General features: G+C 52.4%; 1 protein-coding gene across 4 annotated transcripts; it reads right to left on the bottom strand.

Annotated features, from left to right (window-relative positions):
* Nucleotides 1-674: 674 nt before the first annotated feature.
* Nucleotides 675-17,767, bottom strand: TCTE1 (t-complex-associated-testis-expressed 1). 4 transcript variants are annotated; one of them, XM_058662396.1, is made up of 7 exons: nucleotides 17,625-17,767; nucleotides 17,189-17,248; nucleotides 16,238-16,379; nucleotides 9,289-9,610; nucleotides 7,529-8,097; nucleotides 3,725-4,174; nucleotides 675-1,359 (listed from the first exon to the last, which is right to left on the bottom strand). In XM_058662396.1, the coding sequence occupies exons 4-7, from the start codon at nucleotides 9,548-9,550 to the stop codon at nucleotides 1,150-1,152; spliced, it is 1,491 nt and encodes a 496-aa protein (XP_058518379.1). In that variant the 5' UTR covers nucleotides 9,551-9,610; nucleotides 16,238-16,379; nucleotides 17,189-17,248; nucleotides 17,625-17,767; the 3' UTR covers nucleotides 675-1,149. The 4 variants fall into 4 exon arrangements, with proteins under 4 accessions (XP_058518379.1, XP_058518387.1, XP_058518383.1 ...); XM_058662404.1 differs by lacking the exon at nucleotides 16,238-16,379; XM_058662400.1 differs by lacking the exon at nucleotides 17,189-17,248 and having other exon boundaries at nucleotides 17,629-17,767.
* Nucleotides 17,768-18,074: the final 307 nt, after the last annotated feature.

Raw genomic sequence — 18,074 nt, 5'->3', positions numbered from 1 at the left:
TAATCTCTAAAATTAAACTTTACACTGAATGTTCTTGTTTCTCTAATTAGAACCTCTGCTAGCAGCTGTGGCTACACACACACACACCTTACACGTTTGCACTTGGGAACTGTCAGAAGGAATCAGGTGCAGACAGAATCCCGGTGGCCCGGACAGGCACACACGTGCGGTCACTTCCCGAGCCCCGTTTGGTGCTCTGCTTAATGCCCGCTTGTTGGAAGGAGGCCCTGAAGAGCAGGTGCCCCTGGACTGTGGGGATGTGTCTGAAGGTTCTGGGTGGGGGTGGGACTCAGCCTGAATGCACCTGTGGGTCCTCTCGTGGCCCCCTGGGCTGAGGTGACTCTGTTGGGGGCGGCTTCAGGGTAAGAGGACTCCTGCAGGGCTCCCGGAAGGCTCCAGGGGTCCTGGGGTGTACGGACTGGGCTGGGCCTGGCTGCGGAGGCCAGTCTCTCGGTCAGTTGGGTGCATCACACTGTGGCCTTTCTGTTGTGGATTTCTAGGCGCAAAGATTGTAGAAATCAAACGGGTGGATAATAAAGTTGGGGATGATTCACTGACTTCCTTTTCAGTGTGGCACTTCTTCCCTACCTCCTGCCACTGGTGGGCTACCTCTGGATGCAAGGGTGAAGGCCATGCTGCCCGGCCCACCCCTCCAAGCAAATCCACTGGGTCTGAGCCCTCCCCCGATCCCTCTGTTGTCCCCTTCCCAGACTGGGGACTGTGATAATAGTGTGACCTGTGGAACTGGATCACTTAGCACAGGATCAGGGGACAGGGAGGTGGAACTGGCAGGGGGCTCTACTGTACCCAGAGGGGTGTGTGTTGGTGGGCGAGGGCAAGGTCCAGGTCTGTCTTAAATCCAAGTGTGGATGGTCCCCTTGGGAGTCTGAGCAGGTGTATCTTGTCATGCAGCCTTTCCCATTCCCGGAAGCGACTGGCCACCTGAGGGAGGAGGCCCAGCTGCACATTCCCTCCAGGGACAGGGACTGACTATGTTTCTGGCTTTAGATCTCATCCTAGGCCCTCTCTTCCCTGCCTCCACGCACAATTGAACACTCCCCTTCCCAGGAGCTTTCTGCCCCAACTCCCTGAGCAGAGTGACAATACAGCAGACATGGAAGTGGAGGGCAGTGAGTCATGTCTGGGGTCTTATCCTATGGAGTTGTGCAGGCTCTTGGCAGTAACGGAGGACATGAGGTGGTTGGAATTCAAGCTGTGCTGGCGGGCAGCTTCTCGGTTGGCACAGAGGGCCTGGCCAATGAGGTACTCGCTCTCCTGGGCTATATCTGACAGGCGCAGGTCGAACTCCAGGAGGGTCTTGTTGTCCAAGATGCCTTCCAGGAGCTGCTTGCCGCCATCCTGGGAGAGGGGCAGAAGGAAATCTTAATTTAAAAATTAAATAAAATTTAAAACAAAATGATGTTAGGGGTTGGCTTGGTGGTAGAGCACCCAAATCCTCCACCTGTGGCACCAGCATTTCCTATAGGCATCAGTTTAAATCCCAGTTGCTCCACTTCCATTCCAGCTCCCTGCATATGGCCTGGGAAAGCAGTGGAGGATGACCCATTGCACCCATGTAGGAGACCCAGGAAAAGCTCCTGGCTCACAGCTTAGGATCAGCCCAGTTACGGCTGTTGAACTATGGCTGTTGCAGCCATTTGGTGAGTGAACCAGAAGATGGAAGATCTCTCTCTCTCTCCTTTCCCTCTCTCTCTTTAACTCTGGCTTTCAAGTAAAATAAAATCTTTGGGGCCTGGCATGATGGTTCAATTGGCTGAATCCCCCCCTTGCAAAAGACAGGATCCCATATAGATGCGAGCTTGTATCCTGGCTGCTCCCCTTCCCTTCCAGCTCCCTGCTTGTGGTCTGGGAAAGTAATTGAGGATGGTCCAAAGCCTTGGGAACCTGCACCCGCATGGGAGACCCAGAAGAAGCTCCTGGCTCCTGGCTTCAGATTGGCTCAGCTATGGCCGCTGCGGCCACCTGGGGAGTAAGCCATCAGACAGAGGATCTTCCTCTCTGTCCCTCTTCTCTGTGAGTATGCCTTTCTAATAAAAATAAGTAAATCTTTAAAAAAATACTCTTAAAAAGTTTTTATAGAGTATGTTTTCTGGCACAAAACACAGATCAAAGCAACAGGTTCTCTTTGCACGATACTGTAGATCATCAAAAAATAAAAATTTATAATATCAACAGCATGGAAGAGGGTACAAAGGTGGAAATGCCAATTGGTTGATTTGGCCAGCTCACACTGTAGGCACCAACTGAAGGACTGCACTTCATTTTCTCATAGGTGTACAAATATTACATAATGGGGCTGGTTTTGCGACACAGCAATTTAAGGCACTGCCTGCAATGCCAGCATCTTATAGGGGCATGGGTTCAAGTTCCGACTGTTCCACTCTCTATTTCAGCTCCCTACTTGTTCCTGGGAAAGCAGTGGGAGATGGCCTAAGTGCCTGGGCCCCTGCACCACTAGGGAGACCTGGAAGCAGCTCCTGCCTCCTGGTTTTGCCTTGGCCAAGTCCCAGCAGTTGCAGTCACATGGGGAGTGAACTAGCAGATGGAAGATCTCTGTCTCTCTATAAGTCAGCATTTCAAATAAATAGTCTTTCTTTTTTTTTTTAAAAAAAAGATTTATTTATTTTTATTACAAAGTCAGATATACAGAGAGGAGGAGAAACAGAGAGGAAGATCTTCCATCCGATGATTCACTCCCCAAGTGGCTGCAATGGCCGGAGCTGAGCTGATCTCAAGCCAGGAGCCTGGAGCTTCTTCCGGGTCTCCCACGTGAGTGCAGGGTTTCAAGGCTTTGAGCCATACTCGACTGCTTTCCCAGGCTACAGCTGGCAGGGAGCTGGAGCAAGTGGAGCAGCTGTGATACAAACGGGTGCCCATATGGGATCCAGGTGCCTCCAAGGTGAGTACTTTAGCCACTAGGCTACCATGCCAGACCCTGTATATATACTTTTTTAAAAAAGATTTGTTTTTATTGGAAAGGCAGATTTACAGAGACAAGCAGAGACAGAACAATCTTCACCCACTGGTTCACTCCCCAAAAGGCTAGAATTGCTACAGCTGAGCCAATTTGAAGCCAGAAGCTAGTTGCTTCCTCCAGGTCTCCCACTTGGGGTGCAGGAGCCCAAGCACTTAGGCCATCTTCTGCTGCTTTTCTTTTTTCTTTTTTTTTTTTTAAGAGTTATTCATTTTATTACAGCCAGATATACACAGAGGAGGAGAGACAGAGAGGAAGATCTTGCATCCGATGATTCACTCCCCAAGTGAGCCGCAACGGGCCGGTGCGCGCCAATCCGAAGCCGGGAACCTGGAACCTCTTCCGGGTCTCCCACACGGGTGCAGGGTCCCAATGCATTGGGCCGTCCTCGACTGCTTTCCCAGGCCACAAGCAGGGAGCTGGATGGGAAGTGGAGCTGCTGGGTTTAGAACCGGCGCCCATATGGGATCCCAGGGCATTCAAGGCGAGGACTTTAGCTGCTAGGCCACACCGCCGGGCCTTCTGCTGCTTTTCCATGTGCATTAGCAGGGAGCTGGATCGGAACTACGGAATCTGGGACTCGAACTGGTGCCACTCAGTCTTAGCTTGCTATACCACGATGCCAGCCTCACGTCTGTGATCTTAACACTTGTCCTGCAAGTTTCTCAGGGCAGTTGAACTAATCACTCACACACACACACGCACACACACACACACACACACCCCTACCTGTCCAATGTGGTTGCAGGACAGATTGATGCTGGTGAGTGTGGTATTGACAGTGAACACCTGGGACAGGATCGTGGCCGTGGGCTCAGACAGCTCATTGCCCCCGAGATGTAGTGTTGTGAGGCACCTGTTGGTCTGCAGGGCATGGGCAATCGCCTGGCCACCCTCGTCCTCGATGCAGTTGAGGCGCAGGTTGAGGGAGATGAGGTTAGTGTTGTGTGCCAGGGCATGAGCCAGTGACTGGGCACCAGGCCCACGGATCTGATTATTGGCCAGGTTGAGCACACGCAGGCGGCTGTGCAGCAGTAGCTTGGCGGCCCCGCGGGCACCACGGTCCCCAATGAGGTTGTGGGACAGGTCTAGCTCCTCAAGGGCTGGGTGATCCAGTAGGCTTCGAATCAGGATGCGTGCCTTGTCATCGTCCACTTTGCTGCGGGTTAGCCTGAAGACCTGCAGGCAGGTAGAGAAGGGGTCTATGACAGTGGCCAGCTGGGGAGAAAATGTCTGACTACTCATATTTAAAGGCATTTATTTTTAATTAAAAAAAAACTTATTTTAGGGCCCGGTGTGGTAGCCTAGTTGCTAAAGTCCTTGCCTTACATGCACCAGGATTTCATATAGGTGCCGGTTCTAATCCAGGCAGCCCCCCTTCCCATCCAGCTCTCTGCATGTAGCCTGGGAAAACAGCTGAGGACAGTGCAAAGCCTTGGGACCCTGCATCTGTGTGGGAGACCTGGAAGAGGCTCTGGGCTCCTGGCTTCAGATTGGTGCAGCTCCGGCCACTGTAGCCACTTTGGGAGTAAATCAATGGACAGAAGATCTTCCTCTCTGTCTCTCCTCTCTGTACATCTGACTTTCAAATAAAACAAATCTTAAAAAAGAAGACTTATTTTATTTACTTGAAAGGCAGCGTTAGAGGAAGAAACACAAGAGAGAAAGAAACACAGATTTTCCATCTGCTGGTTTACTTCCCAAGTGGCCTCAACGACCAGAGCAGGGCCAAGGTAAAGGCAGGAACCAGGAGTGATGCAGGCGCCCAAGCACTTGGGTCATGTTCCACTGCCTTCCCAGGCTGTTAGCAGGGAGTTGGAGTGGCTGGCACTTGAACCAGTGCCCATGTGGGATGTTGAAGCAGCAGGCATTGACTTCATGTGCTACACCATTGCACTGGCCCCAAGAAACATTCATTTTGAGCAGGTGTTGTGGTACCCCTGGGATGTCTGCATCCACGTTGGAGTACTGTCTTGAGTCCCAGCTTCTCTACTTCCAATCCAGCTTCCTGCTGATGTGCACTCTTGGTGGCAGTGGATGATGGCTCAAGGACTTGGATTCCTGCCATCCACATGGGAGACCCAGATGGAGTTCCTGGCTCCTGGCTTTGGCTATTGTAGGTATTTGAGAAGTGAATCAATGGACTGGAGATCTTTCTCTGTCTCTCCCACTCTCTCTGTAACTCTGCCTTTCCAATAGGCCTGCCCCCTACCTGCCTCTTGCAGGTAGAAGAGGAAGCCACAGGGAGGCTTGAGGTTGTGTTGAACTGGCTGGCTCTTGGATGAGGCAGGCCTATCTGACATAGTGGAGTGGTGCACAAGCAGTGGTGGGTAGCTGGGAAAGAGGTTGCTATTTACTAAGAAATTATTACTTTTTTCGAAATATTTATCTATTTGAAAGGCAGAGTTACAGAGAGGGAGAGACATAAAAAGAGAGGGATCTTCCATCTGTTGGTTCATGCTCCTAAATGCCACAATGGCTGGAGCTGGGCTGGTCCAAAGCCAGGATCCAGGAGCTTCTTTCAAGTCTCCCTCATGGGTGCAGGGGCCCAAACACTTGGGGCAAACTTCACTGTTTCCTTAGGCATATTAGTGGGAAGCTGGATTGGAAGTGAAACAGCCAGGACTGAATCAGAGCCCATCTGGGATGCCAGCATCCCAGGCAGCAGCTTCACCTGCTGTACCACAATCCTTACTGAGCCATTATTATGTGTTGGCATGCTTCCGGAAGATTTCATAAGCATCATCTCTAATACACAGTGTCCTGATGAAGTACAGCAAGTTCTCTCCATTTTGTATGTAGATAATGGAGGCTTAGAGCAGAGGACTTTTATTAGGGTCAGAACTGGGAGAAAGGTAGGGAGGGGAAGAAGCAGGGAGGGGGATGAGACTAGCATTTTGAACATTATGGATGGGAACTTCCCCCCTTCCTATTGCCTTGTTCCACCTCTCTGCCCTCTGAGGGGCTGCGCGCTTCCCGCAGCCTTCAGTCTCTCTCCTTTAACCTCCCTTCTAGTTGGGGTTAAGGCCTCTCAGCCTCTGGCTTCTCCCTCAATCTATCAGCAAAGCTCCAAGGCTGGGTCAATGCTCATCTCTATTTTCTGTGTGCTTTGCCCAAGAATCTGACATCACAGAAAATGTCCCCAGATGGACTGGTGGGCATCATTGAAACCCCCTGTGGGTTCTCAGTGCTGCGTGCCCCTCCATTCTCTGATAATACACTCACCATCTTAGACAACAATTTCAACCTTTTCCAACCTCCTCTGACTTGGAGGGGCCAGGTGCTCCCAACAGAATCCTTCACTTTCCTGACAGCAAGCACAGACCTACTGCCTCTTACTTCCCCTTTACCCTTCTTCAGGGCCACTTCAGCCCTAAATCCTACCCCTTCTGCCCCTTCAGGAACTTTCCCTGGTCTCCCTGCCATAGTCAATCACTTTCTTGCAGCTGGATAGGGTCTTAACCTTGGTTGCAAACACAGTCAAGTTTCTTCTTAAGCAAGGCCAAAGCTCTCATCTATTACTGTTCTATCTGCCTGCCCCACAGCCAAGTTTTTTTATTCTGTTTTGTTTGAAAGGCAGAGTTACAGAGGAAGAAGGAGAGAGAGAGATGTCCCATCTGCTGGTTCACTTCTCAAATGGCCACAACGGTCAGAGGCTGGGCAAAGCCAGGAGCCAGGATCTTCATCCAGGTCTCCCACATAGATAGCAGAGGTCCAAGTACTTGGGACATTCTCTGCTGCTTTCCCTGGGAGTTGGATGGGAAGTGGAGAACCAGGACTCGAACCAACACTCATATGGGTGGTACATTAACCCACTGTGACACAATGCTGGTCCAACAGCAAAGTTTTTGACAAAACAAAACAAAAACTGAATACAGTCACCCATTCCTCACTTCTACTCTCCCCCATAAACCATAGCTACCTGGTCTCTGCTCTTGGCACTTCACTGCCACAGTCCCAAGGGAGGGACCTCCATCTTGCTAAATCAAGGAGGAGCCACCTTTTTCTGCCTCCAAAGGTGCACATTATCAGGAATTAGGAGCCAGGAAGTGAACCCAGGCACTCCAGTATGGTGTACTGACATCCCCAAATAGTGTCCTTATTGTACGGTCACATGCCCGCTCTTGAGATTCGAATACTGGGTGTCTTGCACTTTTATTTGCTAAATCTGGCAACTGTATTCTAGTCACAGTTTCACATTTATATCACTGCTGATGAGTGTCTTTCATCCCACCAGCTTGTCAGCTCCAGAAGCACAAATGACCTAATTTTGCTGTGCGTTTTGTCTTCAGCACCTAGGACAGGGCCTGGAATGCAGATGTTGGTTCCCTGACTGAGTGATGAACTGGGGCCAAGTGTGGGGGCTGCGCAATGTCTTGATTAGATCAGCAGCCCCGGGAACTTGCTGGTTTGGTGCAAGATGCATAAACACAAACAAGCCTGAGTCAGCAAAGGAGAAGAAGATGACACAGAGGGACTCTCAAGAGATCTGAGGGAGTGGGGCGAAGCAGGGCAGCTGGGGGCCAACGGTACCTTGAGGGTGTGGCACGCCTTGATGGTGGCTGCCAAGGAGTGGCAGTCATGGTAGGTGAAGAGGAAGAGGTTCCACTCGAAGTTCATGCCACAGTCTTTGACTCCATACACCAGGTCCAACTCTTCCAAGTGGCTCAGGCCAGCCACCAGGTTTCCCAGCTGGTAGTGGTCCATGATGGGCTCTTCTAGCTCTCCCTCACTGCCCGAGTCCGAATGGTCCCCAGCGTGGGGCGGGGGTGGGAGTCTCACTGGGGGAAGGAACTGGTCCACTCGGATCCTGCGCACGTAGTTCCTGCAGAGCGGCAGCAGGTCGAGGATCACAGCCGGGTCTGTGGTGCCCGGAATGAAGTGCCTGAGCAGGTTCTCCAGGTGCCGCTCAAAGAACATGCGCTTCCAGCTACCGCCGTGCTCGGCCACATGGCACACTGGCCATCGTTGCATGCAGCAGCGCTGCCAGTAGCTCTCGTGGTCGATGAGGTTGGCGGTCACGGTCAGTGGCAGGTCGGGCGCCAGGTGGTTCAGGACCTTCTGCTGGTGCTCTGGGAGCAGCTGCTTCAGGATGGGGTTGTCTTTGGGAACAGAGGGAGGACAATGGGGGTCACCTAGGAGCCCCCAGTTGCACCTGTCTGGGGACAGTGAGGAAAAGGAAGACTCTCTCCCAGCCCCAGGGGAACTTCAGTCTGAGGAACGCTCAAGCTGAGGGGAGACATAGGCCTGGCATTGGGGTGCTCCCTGCCTGATGGGTGGGCCATCAGGATCTGGTCTCAGGGAGCTTGAGTCTGAGACCCAGGACCAACCATCATTATCATCTAGTCTGATGGAGGAGGCAATCTCAGACTGGAAGGCTTCCAATCTAACAAATATTAAAAATACAAATTTTTTGTGAGTACCTAATATACCCCATACACTATTCTGTGTGTGGAGATTTAGGAATGAGAACGAAGGGAGTTCCTTCCTCTCAGATTTTTTGTTCTAGTGAGGGGGAGGCAAACCACAAAAAACAAAATGAGTGCGGCTGTGGACAAAGGAGGCCCCGGCCTCAGGGGGCTCCCCAGCCAGTGGGAGAAGTAGCCTGTTCCTCTCAGGAAGGGGTGGTGTCTACAGATCATTGCTGGGCTGAGTGGAGTACAGCTTGTCAGAGAAGGTCTTCTGGACCAGCAAGTGTATGGAGCTAGTACTTTGCATGAGCAGGCTGGATTTTGCATGAAAAAGTGATGAAAACAGCAGGTGGGCTGCAGCACCGGCATTCCCTAGGGGTGCTGGTTCAAGTCCTGACTGCTCCACTTTGGATCCAGCTCCTTGCTAATATGACTGAGAAAGCAGTGGGAGATGGCCCAAGTGCTTGGGTCCCTCCCACATGGGAGACCCAGGTGCATTTCCTAGCTTCTGGCTTAGGTCTGGCTTAGAATTGTGGCCGTTTGGAGAATGAAGCAGCAGATGCAAGAGTTCTCTGATTTTCTCTTTCAAATTAATCTTTAAAAAAAAAAAAAGGAAAAGCAAGCAGGCGGCATCAGCATGGAGGAGGACACAGTGTGAGAGGGGGTTCAGTGAGCCCTGGCTAAGAGCACAGCAGGATAAGCCATCTTAACCCTAGAGGAAGGGAAGCATAGGCTTGGTATGAGGGTGCTGTGTGGGAAACTGGAGACAACCTGGAGGTCAGGGGATTTGGGGTCTTGGTGCTGGGATCTCGGCTCCAGGCTGTTCCCACCACCTGTCCCCATGCCCGTGAGCCCCTGGGTGCCTCGCAGGGCCAGACTCACTGTGAAAGTTCTGGACGATGTGCTGAATGCAGAGCTCTGTGAGGAGGGGCACGATAGCCAGCGACCACTCAGGGTCCTCAGCAATGATCCGGCGCATGCGACGGAAACTGGAGGTTTTAGACTTGGCAGGCAGGGTCATGGATGAAGGCTTTGTGGCCTGAGAAGTCGGTGGTGGAGTTTGGCTCACAGAGGAGGGCCGCTCTTGGGCAGAGACTGAGGACCGGTTGGGACCGGAGTCCTGCATGCTGGGGACTTGCAACATGGTGGCAGTTAGCTCCTGGGTGGCCTCTCAGACCTCTGGATCCTGGATGTCAATGGGGACCTAGAGCAAGGAGGAGAGGGCAGAGGTGTGTGCATGTGACTTTGGAGGGCCTCGGGGGATATTTGCATAGACATGTGGCATGGAGTGGTGCCGTTCAGGGCTCTGGCTCTGCCATGGAGCAGTGAAGTGCACATCCCACTGTCTCACTGTATGGCCCTGGATAGGTTACTGAGCCTCTCTGAATTTCAGAAGGGTGATGGTGACCAGCAGTGGAGGAATGGATAAAAGAAAACATCCAGGGCTTGGCACGATTGTGTAGTGGGTTAAGCCTCCTGTGGTGCTGACATCTCACATGAGCACCGGTTCAAGTGCCAGTTGCTCCACTTCTGATTCAGCTTGGGAAATCAGTGGAGGATGCTTGGGTCCCTACACTCACGTGGGAGACTTGCAGGAAGCTCCTGGCTTCTGGTTTTGGACCAGCCCAGCTCTGGCCCTTGTGGCCATTTGGGGAGTAAAACAGCAGATAGAAGATCTCTCTCTCTCTCTTTTTTTCTGTCTCTCCTTCTCTCTCTGTAAATCCGCCTTTCAAATAAAAATAAGCAAATTTTTTTTAAAAAGTTACTTAAAGAAAGTAAGCATCCTAGGAGGCACAGTAGATGATCCATGTGGCCCCAAGAAACTAGCAAGGAGCTGTCGGAGTTTCAGATAATCACAGCTACACAGTGATCACAGTCCTTGCCACATGCCAGACGTCCTGCTTTCCAATTCAGCAACACTTATTTTCATTTTATCTGAAAGGCAGAGGTTTTTCATCCTCTGAATTCACTCTCCCAAATGCCTGTGACAGCCAAGCCTGGGCCAGAACCCAGAACTCAGTCTGAGTCTTCCTTGTGAGTTGGTAGAGACACAAGTCCTTTGGCCATTGCCTGCTGCCTCCCAAAGTGTGCATGGGCAGGAAGCCGAATCAGAAGCAGAGCAGCCCACACTTGATCTCGCCACCCCAGCCTGCAATGTGGGCTGCCCAAGCAATGTCCTAACCGCTGAGTGCCTGCCCTTACCCTGCCTGGAAATTTCCCAGTTCTTTTTGCACATTAACTCATTTATCCTCACAGAAGTTTTCCTGCTATAGGTACTCATAATATTCCCTCTTTGCTATTGTGAAAGACAAGCACAGATAAGTTAACTAATCTGCTCAGTATTGCACAGCTGATAAAGAAAAGAGTTAATTTAAACTCAGTCTACCAAAAAGTAAAAATTAAAAAAGAAAATAAAAAAAATAAACTCAGTCTACCAAGGTTACAAACAGAACCCTACATGATAGTGTCTTAAGTGTGAAGGGTACCCCAAAGGCAGAGGGGGTAACAAAGAACATTCAGTTCCAAAGAGATTTCCATGTGAAACATTTCATGGAACAGCAACTGCCTCAACTGGGGGACCAGGTTAACAGAATTGGCTAAGAGAAATAGAGTGCAAGCCATGTATGCTATTTTATTTTATTTTTTTAAAGATTTTATTGTTATTGGAAAGCCAGATATACAGAGAGGAGGAGAGACAGAGAGAAGATCTTCCATCCGATGATTCACTCCCCAAGTGAGCCGCAACGGGCCGGTGTGCGCCGATCCGATGCCGGGAACCAGGAACTTCTTCCGGGTCTCCCATGCGGGTGCAGGGTCCCAAAGCATTGGGCCGTCCTCGACTGCTTTCCCAGGCCAAAAGCAGGGAGCTGGATGGGAAGTGGAGCTGCCGGGATTAGAACCGGCGCCCACATGGGATCCCGGTGCGTTCAAGGCGAGGACTTTAGCCGCTAGGCCACGGTGCCGGGCCCAATGTATGCTATTTTAAGTAAGCTAGTACCCATATTAAATGGGTACAATTCTCCTTTTATTTAATTCAGTAATCCCAAACATTGTCACTACATATGTAATGAATACAAAAATCATTGCGATCTTCTTTTTTAAGATCTACTATTTTTATTGGGAAGGCAAATCAGATTTATAGAGAGAAGGGAAGACAGAGAGAAAGATCTTCCATCTGTTGGTTCATTCCCTAAATGATCACAATGGCCAGAGCCGAGTCAGTCTGGAGGCAGGAGCAAGACGTCAGGAACCTCCTCCAGGTCTCCCATGTGCGTGCAGGGTCCCAAGACTTTGGGCCATTCTCTACTACTTTCTAAGGCCATAAGCAGGGAGCTGGATGGGAAGTGGAGCATCTGGGACACGAACCCAGCAGCTTATATGGGACACTGGTGCTCTCAAGGTGATTTAGCCATTGAGCTAACACACTGGGCCCACAATCTTTTACATGAATGTTTTCATACTAAGTTTTCAATTTTAAGGGCTCAGCAGTTACACTGGTTTTTGATGTGGGCAGGGCTCGGTGCAAGAGAGCAATGAAGGGAAACCAGACCACCAGCACCCGCCCCAGTGCCCGCTCCTTCTCTTCCTCCTCACTACTGATGGCTCTGGGCTTCCACCTTCCCTCTCCCCGTCCCGGTCTTCCTCGCAGCCTCCTGGCGCTCCAGACAGCAGTGGGCAGGCGTGGGAGGCGAGAAGCCAGCTAAATTTGGGGCTAGAGACAGAAGACAGGAGACCGAGGACTTGTCAGCATCTGAAGATGTCTCTCCCCACCCCGATTTGCCTATTCTTGCTCCCTGGCCATAGGCGCCTCCCCCATGAAACCAGGTGAGGGGGCAGCAGCACAGGGCCAGAGGCTCCGGGTAGTAGCCGGCAGGCAGAAACACAGGGAAGCAGCAGGGGCATCCTTGGCAGCGGAAGGGACCAGATGGTGCTCCCCAACCTGCCAAGACGCCAAGGAGGAAAAGCCTGGCTGAAGGAAGGGGGAGGAGGGAGGAGAGGGAAGGACACGTACATATTGTGGCCCCTTATGTAAATGAGATGTAAATGTACACACAGGCTGTGTCCAGAATGGTGGGATCACCGCTCTCTGAAGGCCCCTCTGGGAAGTGGGCTTGAGAGGAGGCGGTGCTGCTGAGAAATGCATCAGCTGACATTGCATTTCTGACTTTGCCTGTAACTTGCTGTGTGACCTTGGCCAAGTTCCCTAACCTCGCTGAGTTGGCTTCCTTGTTAAAAGGGGGCACCTATCTGGGCTGCTGCAGCAATTTCTCTGATATAAGACCATGCCCTGACTCTGCAGAGGGCCCTGTGGGGTGGGTGCAGGGTGCTTCAGAGTCCTACTCCCTGAGCGCCAACCTGAGGTGGCATCTCTCAGTAGGTACAGGGCTTTCCAGGCCTCGAATTTCTGTGTCCAGGGGATAGGAGGACAGGGGGTGGGGCGCTGGGCAATGGTCTGGAACGGGAGCTGCAGGCGTCACTCACACCACCCCCCACCTCACTGTCCTGCTACATGGTTCCTTTTACTTCCTCCCGGAAGCCTGGACCTGGGGTCAGAAATGCCCCATGACATTGGGTGGCCCTAGGCTCACGACCTAGGATGCCACTCTCAGAGGGAACTGGCAGTTCTTCACGAAGTCTGGCCTGAGTTGCTCTTGCTTTTGCTTTTGTGCCTGCAGTCTGTACAGCAGGACCCAGCTAAGGGCAGGGCCTTTTTCCGCCTGGCTGCCCTGAGCCAGGCTGATGCAGAAGACAGCTGCCAAAGACCCTGGATGCTTTGGCTGAGGTCTGTGACATTTTCAAGGCAAATGTTGAAAACACTAACCATACAATAAGGTCAGAGTTCATGACTCTTGATTTTTGAAACATATTCTTGAATTTATTAGACAGTTAAAGAGAGAATGATCTCCCATAAGTTGGTGCACTCTAAATGTCAACGGCTGGGGCTGGGCCAGGCCAAAGCCAGAAGCAGGAACTCAATCTGCCTCTTCCACCTGGGAGTTACCATCTGCCACCTCCCACGGTGCACATTAGCAGGAAGCTGGAATCAGGAGTGAAGCTGGGACCCAATCCCCGGGGATGCTGACAAAGGATCCTGGCATCCCAAGTTATGGTCTAACTGTTGTGCTGCTTAAGAATAACTATCACAGGGCCCAGCATGGTAGCCTAGCAACTAAAGTCCTCATCTTGAATGAGCCTGGATCCCATATGGTCGCTAGTTCTAATCCTAGCAGCTCTGCTTCCCACCCAGTTCCCTGCTTGTGGCCTGGGAAAGCAGCTGAGTATGGCTCAAAGCCTTGAAATGCTGCACCCGCGTGGGAGACCCAGAAGAAGCTCCTGGCTTTTGGCTTTGGATCGTCTCAGCTTTGGCTGTTACAGCCGATTGGGGAGTGAATTATTGGACAGAAGATCTTCCTCTCTGTCTCTCCTCCTCTCTGTATATCTGACTTTCTAGTGGAAAAAATAAAATAAATCTGAAAAAAAAAAAGAGAATAGCTATCACAAAGCATATTTCTGGCAGGCAGACTTTCACTAAACACAGGGGATACTTCTATGGATTTTAGTTTCATATGTATTTATATATAGTTGTATATATCTATATGTAGTTTATATATCTCTATCTATCTCTATCTATCTATCTATCTATCTCTATCTATCTATCTATCTATCTATACATACACACACACACACACACAAAATTGGGTTGTTAGTGTGGCATAGCGGTTAAAGCCACTGCTGATGATGTGAGTATCCCATAAAGGCATCAGTTGAAGTCTTGGCTGCTCCACTACTGATTCAGCTCTATGCTAATGAGCCTGGGAAAGTAGTGCAGGATAGTCCAAGTGCTTGGGCCCCTTCAACCACATGGGAGACCCGGAGGAAGCTCTAGGCTCCTGACTATGGAGCAGCCCGTCTATGGTTGTTTCAGCCATCTGGGGAGTGAGCCAGAGGATGAACGATCTCTTTTTCTGTAGCTCTGTCTTTCAAATAAATAGCCCTTAAAAAAAAAAGCAGATATACTTTTTAAAAATCTGGGGAAAAAAAGAGAAAAAAATCCTGAAACCAAGTCTATTTAAAAGGGTCAGGAGGGGCCCAGCACGATAGCTTAGTGGCTAAAGTCCTCACCTTGCACGCACCAGGATTTCATATGGGTGCTGGTTCTAATCCCACCAGCCCCGCTTCTCATCCAGCTCCTGCTTGTGGCCTGGGAAAGCAGTTGAGCATGACCTAAAGTCTTGGGACCCTGCACCCGCATGGGAGACCCAGAAGAAACTCCTGGCTCCTGGCTTTGGATCAGTTCAGCTCTGGTCATTGTGGTAACTTAGGGAGTGAATCATCAGATGAAAGATCTTCCTCTCTGTCTCTCCTCTCTGTATATCTATCTGCCTTTCCAATAAAAATAAACAAATCTTTAAAAGGGTCAGGAGCACAACAAATTACATGCCTCCCAGTAATGCATGTTTTAAAGATGGCAATGACTATGGCTTCCCTCTGGACAGGTGGGGTCTGATCACTGTCCTTGGGGACCACCACTCAGTCCTTCTCCCCACTCCTGATGTGTTCTTTATCAAGGGCACGTTGGGGTCCCTTGGGGGTCTCCTGGGATTGCTCCACCTCACTGCTGAGTCTGAAATGATGGGCCCAACTGAACTCCACCCAGGCTCGGCCCCTCAAATTTAATCCAGGCCCACAGGATTAAGCTCAGCTGGGGACTTCCAGCAGCCAGGGAGTCACTCCAAACCTGCAGGGTCCCACACTCACTGAACCCCTCCTTCCAAGCACTCTGCTTCTCACCCTGATGGCCTCTCTCTCTTCTGCTTGTTTGCTGTCGCCCCCACTCAGGGCCTCTCCTCTGCCCACATCTTCACCTCAGCTATTGGGCATGCAGGTCTCCTGCAGCCACAATGGGGTATCTGGGTCAGTCTGTCCCTGGCTCACCCTCACCTACTGGGCCAAGTCAGCTTCCGCAGGTCTTCTGGGAGCAGACACTGTTGCTAGCCTTGCATGGGGCAGGCTGTAGCAGGTACATGACATGGGCCTGTGTCCGGGTTGTTCCACCTCTGCCTGGGAGGGTGATGTTCTCAAACCCCACTTCTTTAGTCTTTCTTGTCCCCTACCCTTACACCAGGCCTGCCTTGTTTGGACCCCAGCTCTCTGGCAGTTATATCACCTGAGTGATATGATTTCCCATCTTCCCTGCCCTCACCATGTGCTTCTGGCCCGAGTCCAGCCCATTTGCCTCTCTGGTTCCTAGTCCAACTCTGGAGGCCTGGCTTAGGCCAGGCAGTTGGCACTTGTTCCTTTGGGGTAACCCTGCATCTGAGAAAGCATTTGTAGATCCGGGCCAATAGGAGTGCCCTGTGGTCACAGTGAGGGGTGTGGCAGTGGGATCCTGAGCCAATCAGGTTCCTCCTTGGGGTTTGTTCCCATGCTGGCAGGCAGAGACCGCATCGTTGAGGGAGGTGTGTGGTCTGCTGCTGGAGCCCCATCAGCAGAAGGGAACAAAGCCTGGTTATGAGCAGGAAGCTGTGACAGTCACTCAGGGACAGCAGCCTGGGATCTCCAGTCTCTGATCCCAGGCCCTGAAACCCCGCAGAGCTGCCCGGCTCCTTGGCAGTTACTTCACCTCCCAGATCTCATGGGGTAGGCAGCCTTTTGGACAGCTCACACACAGCTCCATGAATGAAATAACGGGAGATATTGGAAATGAGCAGATGAAAGAGTTCAAGGGCACGGCTGGGAAGGGCCAAGGGTGGGTGGTATCTACAGAACCATTTCCTCCCTCAGCACCCCATAAGGGAGGCAGGGCAAGCTCCCCACCTTATCCACCCACCTTCTTATCCAATTCGGTGTGGAAACCGGAGACCAGGAACAGAAAGTGATGGCTTGATCCGGGAAGGCCGCACACAGCACATGGATGACTCCTTCCCCCTTCCAGGTAGGTCTTAATCTGCCTGCGCATTCACTGGTTATAGCTGACAACGGTGATAATGGTGGAAGGTGGCATTATGTTCCCTGAGAGCCTGCAGGGATGAGCTGGGGGCAGCAGGGCACCGGACAGCTCCTCAAGGCCCCCACGGAGGGTGGTCCCAGAGGGACCTGGGGCAGGATTCCTTCCTGCCACCAGAGAGGTGGGTGGAGGACACGGGGAGTGAGTGCCTGAATGCCTGTCGTGGCCTGATCTAGTGTCCCCAGCTAAGGGCTCACCTTAGCCCTGCAGGTGGGAAGCAGGGGAGTGAGGACATGCTCAGTGGAGTTCCGGGCTCCTGAGCTTTTGTTGCTCCCAGTGTGGAGCCACCCTGGGCTACTCCCTGCAGTGCTGGCTTAAACAGCGTCTGTCCCTCCTGTTTCTCGCTGCTGGGCACAGCAGGCCCTGGCCCATGTGCCTGAAGCGGCAGCCCTGGGCCCTCCATGCTCCCCACAGTCACTGGAATCACATCCCCTCCTCACACAAGAGCTCTCACACCTGTTCCAGTCATCCTCAAGTCCCCAGCTGAGCCTAATCCTGTGGGCTGAGGCTCTTCCCTCCTGGCCAGATGTTGGGGTAGCCTCTCCCCCTTTGCTGCTGGTCCCCGCCGCCTGTTGACTGGGCAGCCGAGAAGGGGCCTGGCCTTCTGTCTCCGCTGGAGAGTGCCTCTGTGCCTATGGTCCCTTCCCTCTGAACTCTGCCAGCTTTGACGACCCATACATTTACCTGGCACCCACCTCTTGCTTTCCCTGCTTTCTTAGCTAGCTCCTCCCATCCATCCCCTAGTATCCTTGGCAGACAGTCCACCTCAGGCACCTCTCCAGCACGTTGGTCTATGGCCCAGTGAGGTTGCACCTGCCCCTCAATTCTCAACTACTCAGGTCTACTGTTTCAAAATAACTCTCCGGGTTCGCTCTTCCCCTTCCCACCCCCTACCTTCAGCTTTGAAGCCTCAGCAGGGGGCGCTCATCTCCAAAGGTCAGCGGGGCCCTCCTCCCATCCTACCCGGGGTGAAGGGGCCTCATCAGCTCCTTGGTAGCCAAGGGAACAAGGCAGTCGGTTCTGGTAGGAGGGAGGCTTCCGGCCCTGAGGGAGGAATCACAGCCCTGGATGGGAGATTGGACCTCGTCGCCGACCCCCCGTTCCTCCTTCCCAGGACCCAGACAGTGGGTGGGATAAGGAGCTGTGTGTTGAGGAGAGGGGCGCGCGGGAGGCACTAGTCAAGACTTGGGGGGGGAGCTCTGGTGGATACAGACCGGCCGTTCAGCGACGCTGAGCCACAGCAGCGATGGCCAATGTGGGCGAGGGCCGAGGGGGAAACCCCTGGTGGATTGTGGGCAGCCGGCTTCTGCAGCTCCGGGCGCCGTCGTTAGGGACGCCTGCGTCGCCAGGGGGCGGGGCCGTCCCGCGAGGGACTTGCTGCCCCGCGCTGCGCAGGCGACCTCTGGAGGTTCGCGTGCGAAGGGCAGCAAGGGGCCCCAGAGTAGGGAGGAAACTGTGCGTCCTTGGGTTTGCTCAGGGCTTGTGGTGGTCGTGCTTAGGAATGGGTGGGCTTTAGGGGTTTGATGAGAAGAGGTGGAAGGCCGAGGCAGGGTCAGCCGAGGTCCCCTTGGGTGGAAGTAGCTGTGCGGGGTGGAGGTGATGGTGGAAGGATTTGTTCAGTGCACTCACAGAAGACCTGCAGGCCCAGCTTGCACCTCTC

This window comes from Ochotona princeps, chromosome 1 (genome assembly GCF_030435755.1).
Source record: "Ochotona princeps isolate mOchPri1 chromosome 1, mOchPri1.hap1, whole genome shotgun sequence".
Taxonomy (NCBI): Eukaryota; Metazoa; Chordata; class Mammalia; order Lagomorpha; family Ochotonidae; genus Ochotona; species Ochotona princeps.
The sequence above is the reverse complement of the archived record's forward strand: the minus strand, read 5'-3'. Positions and strand labels throughout refer to the sequence as shown.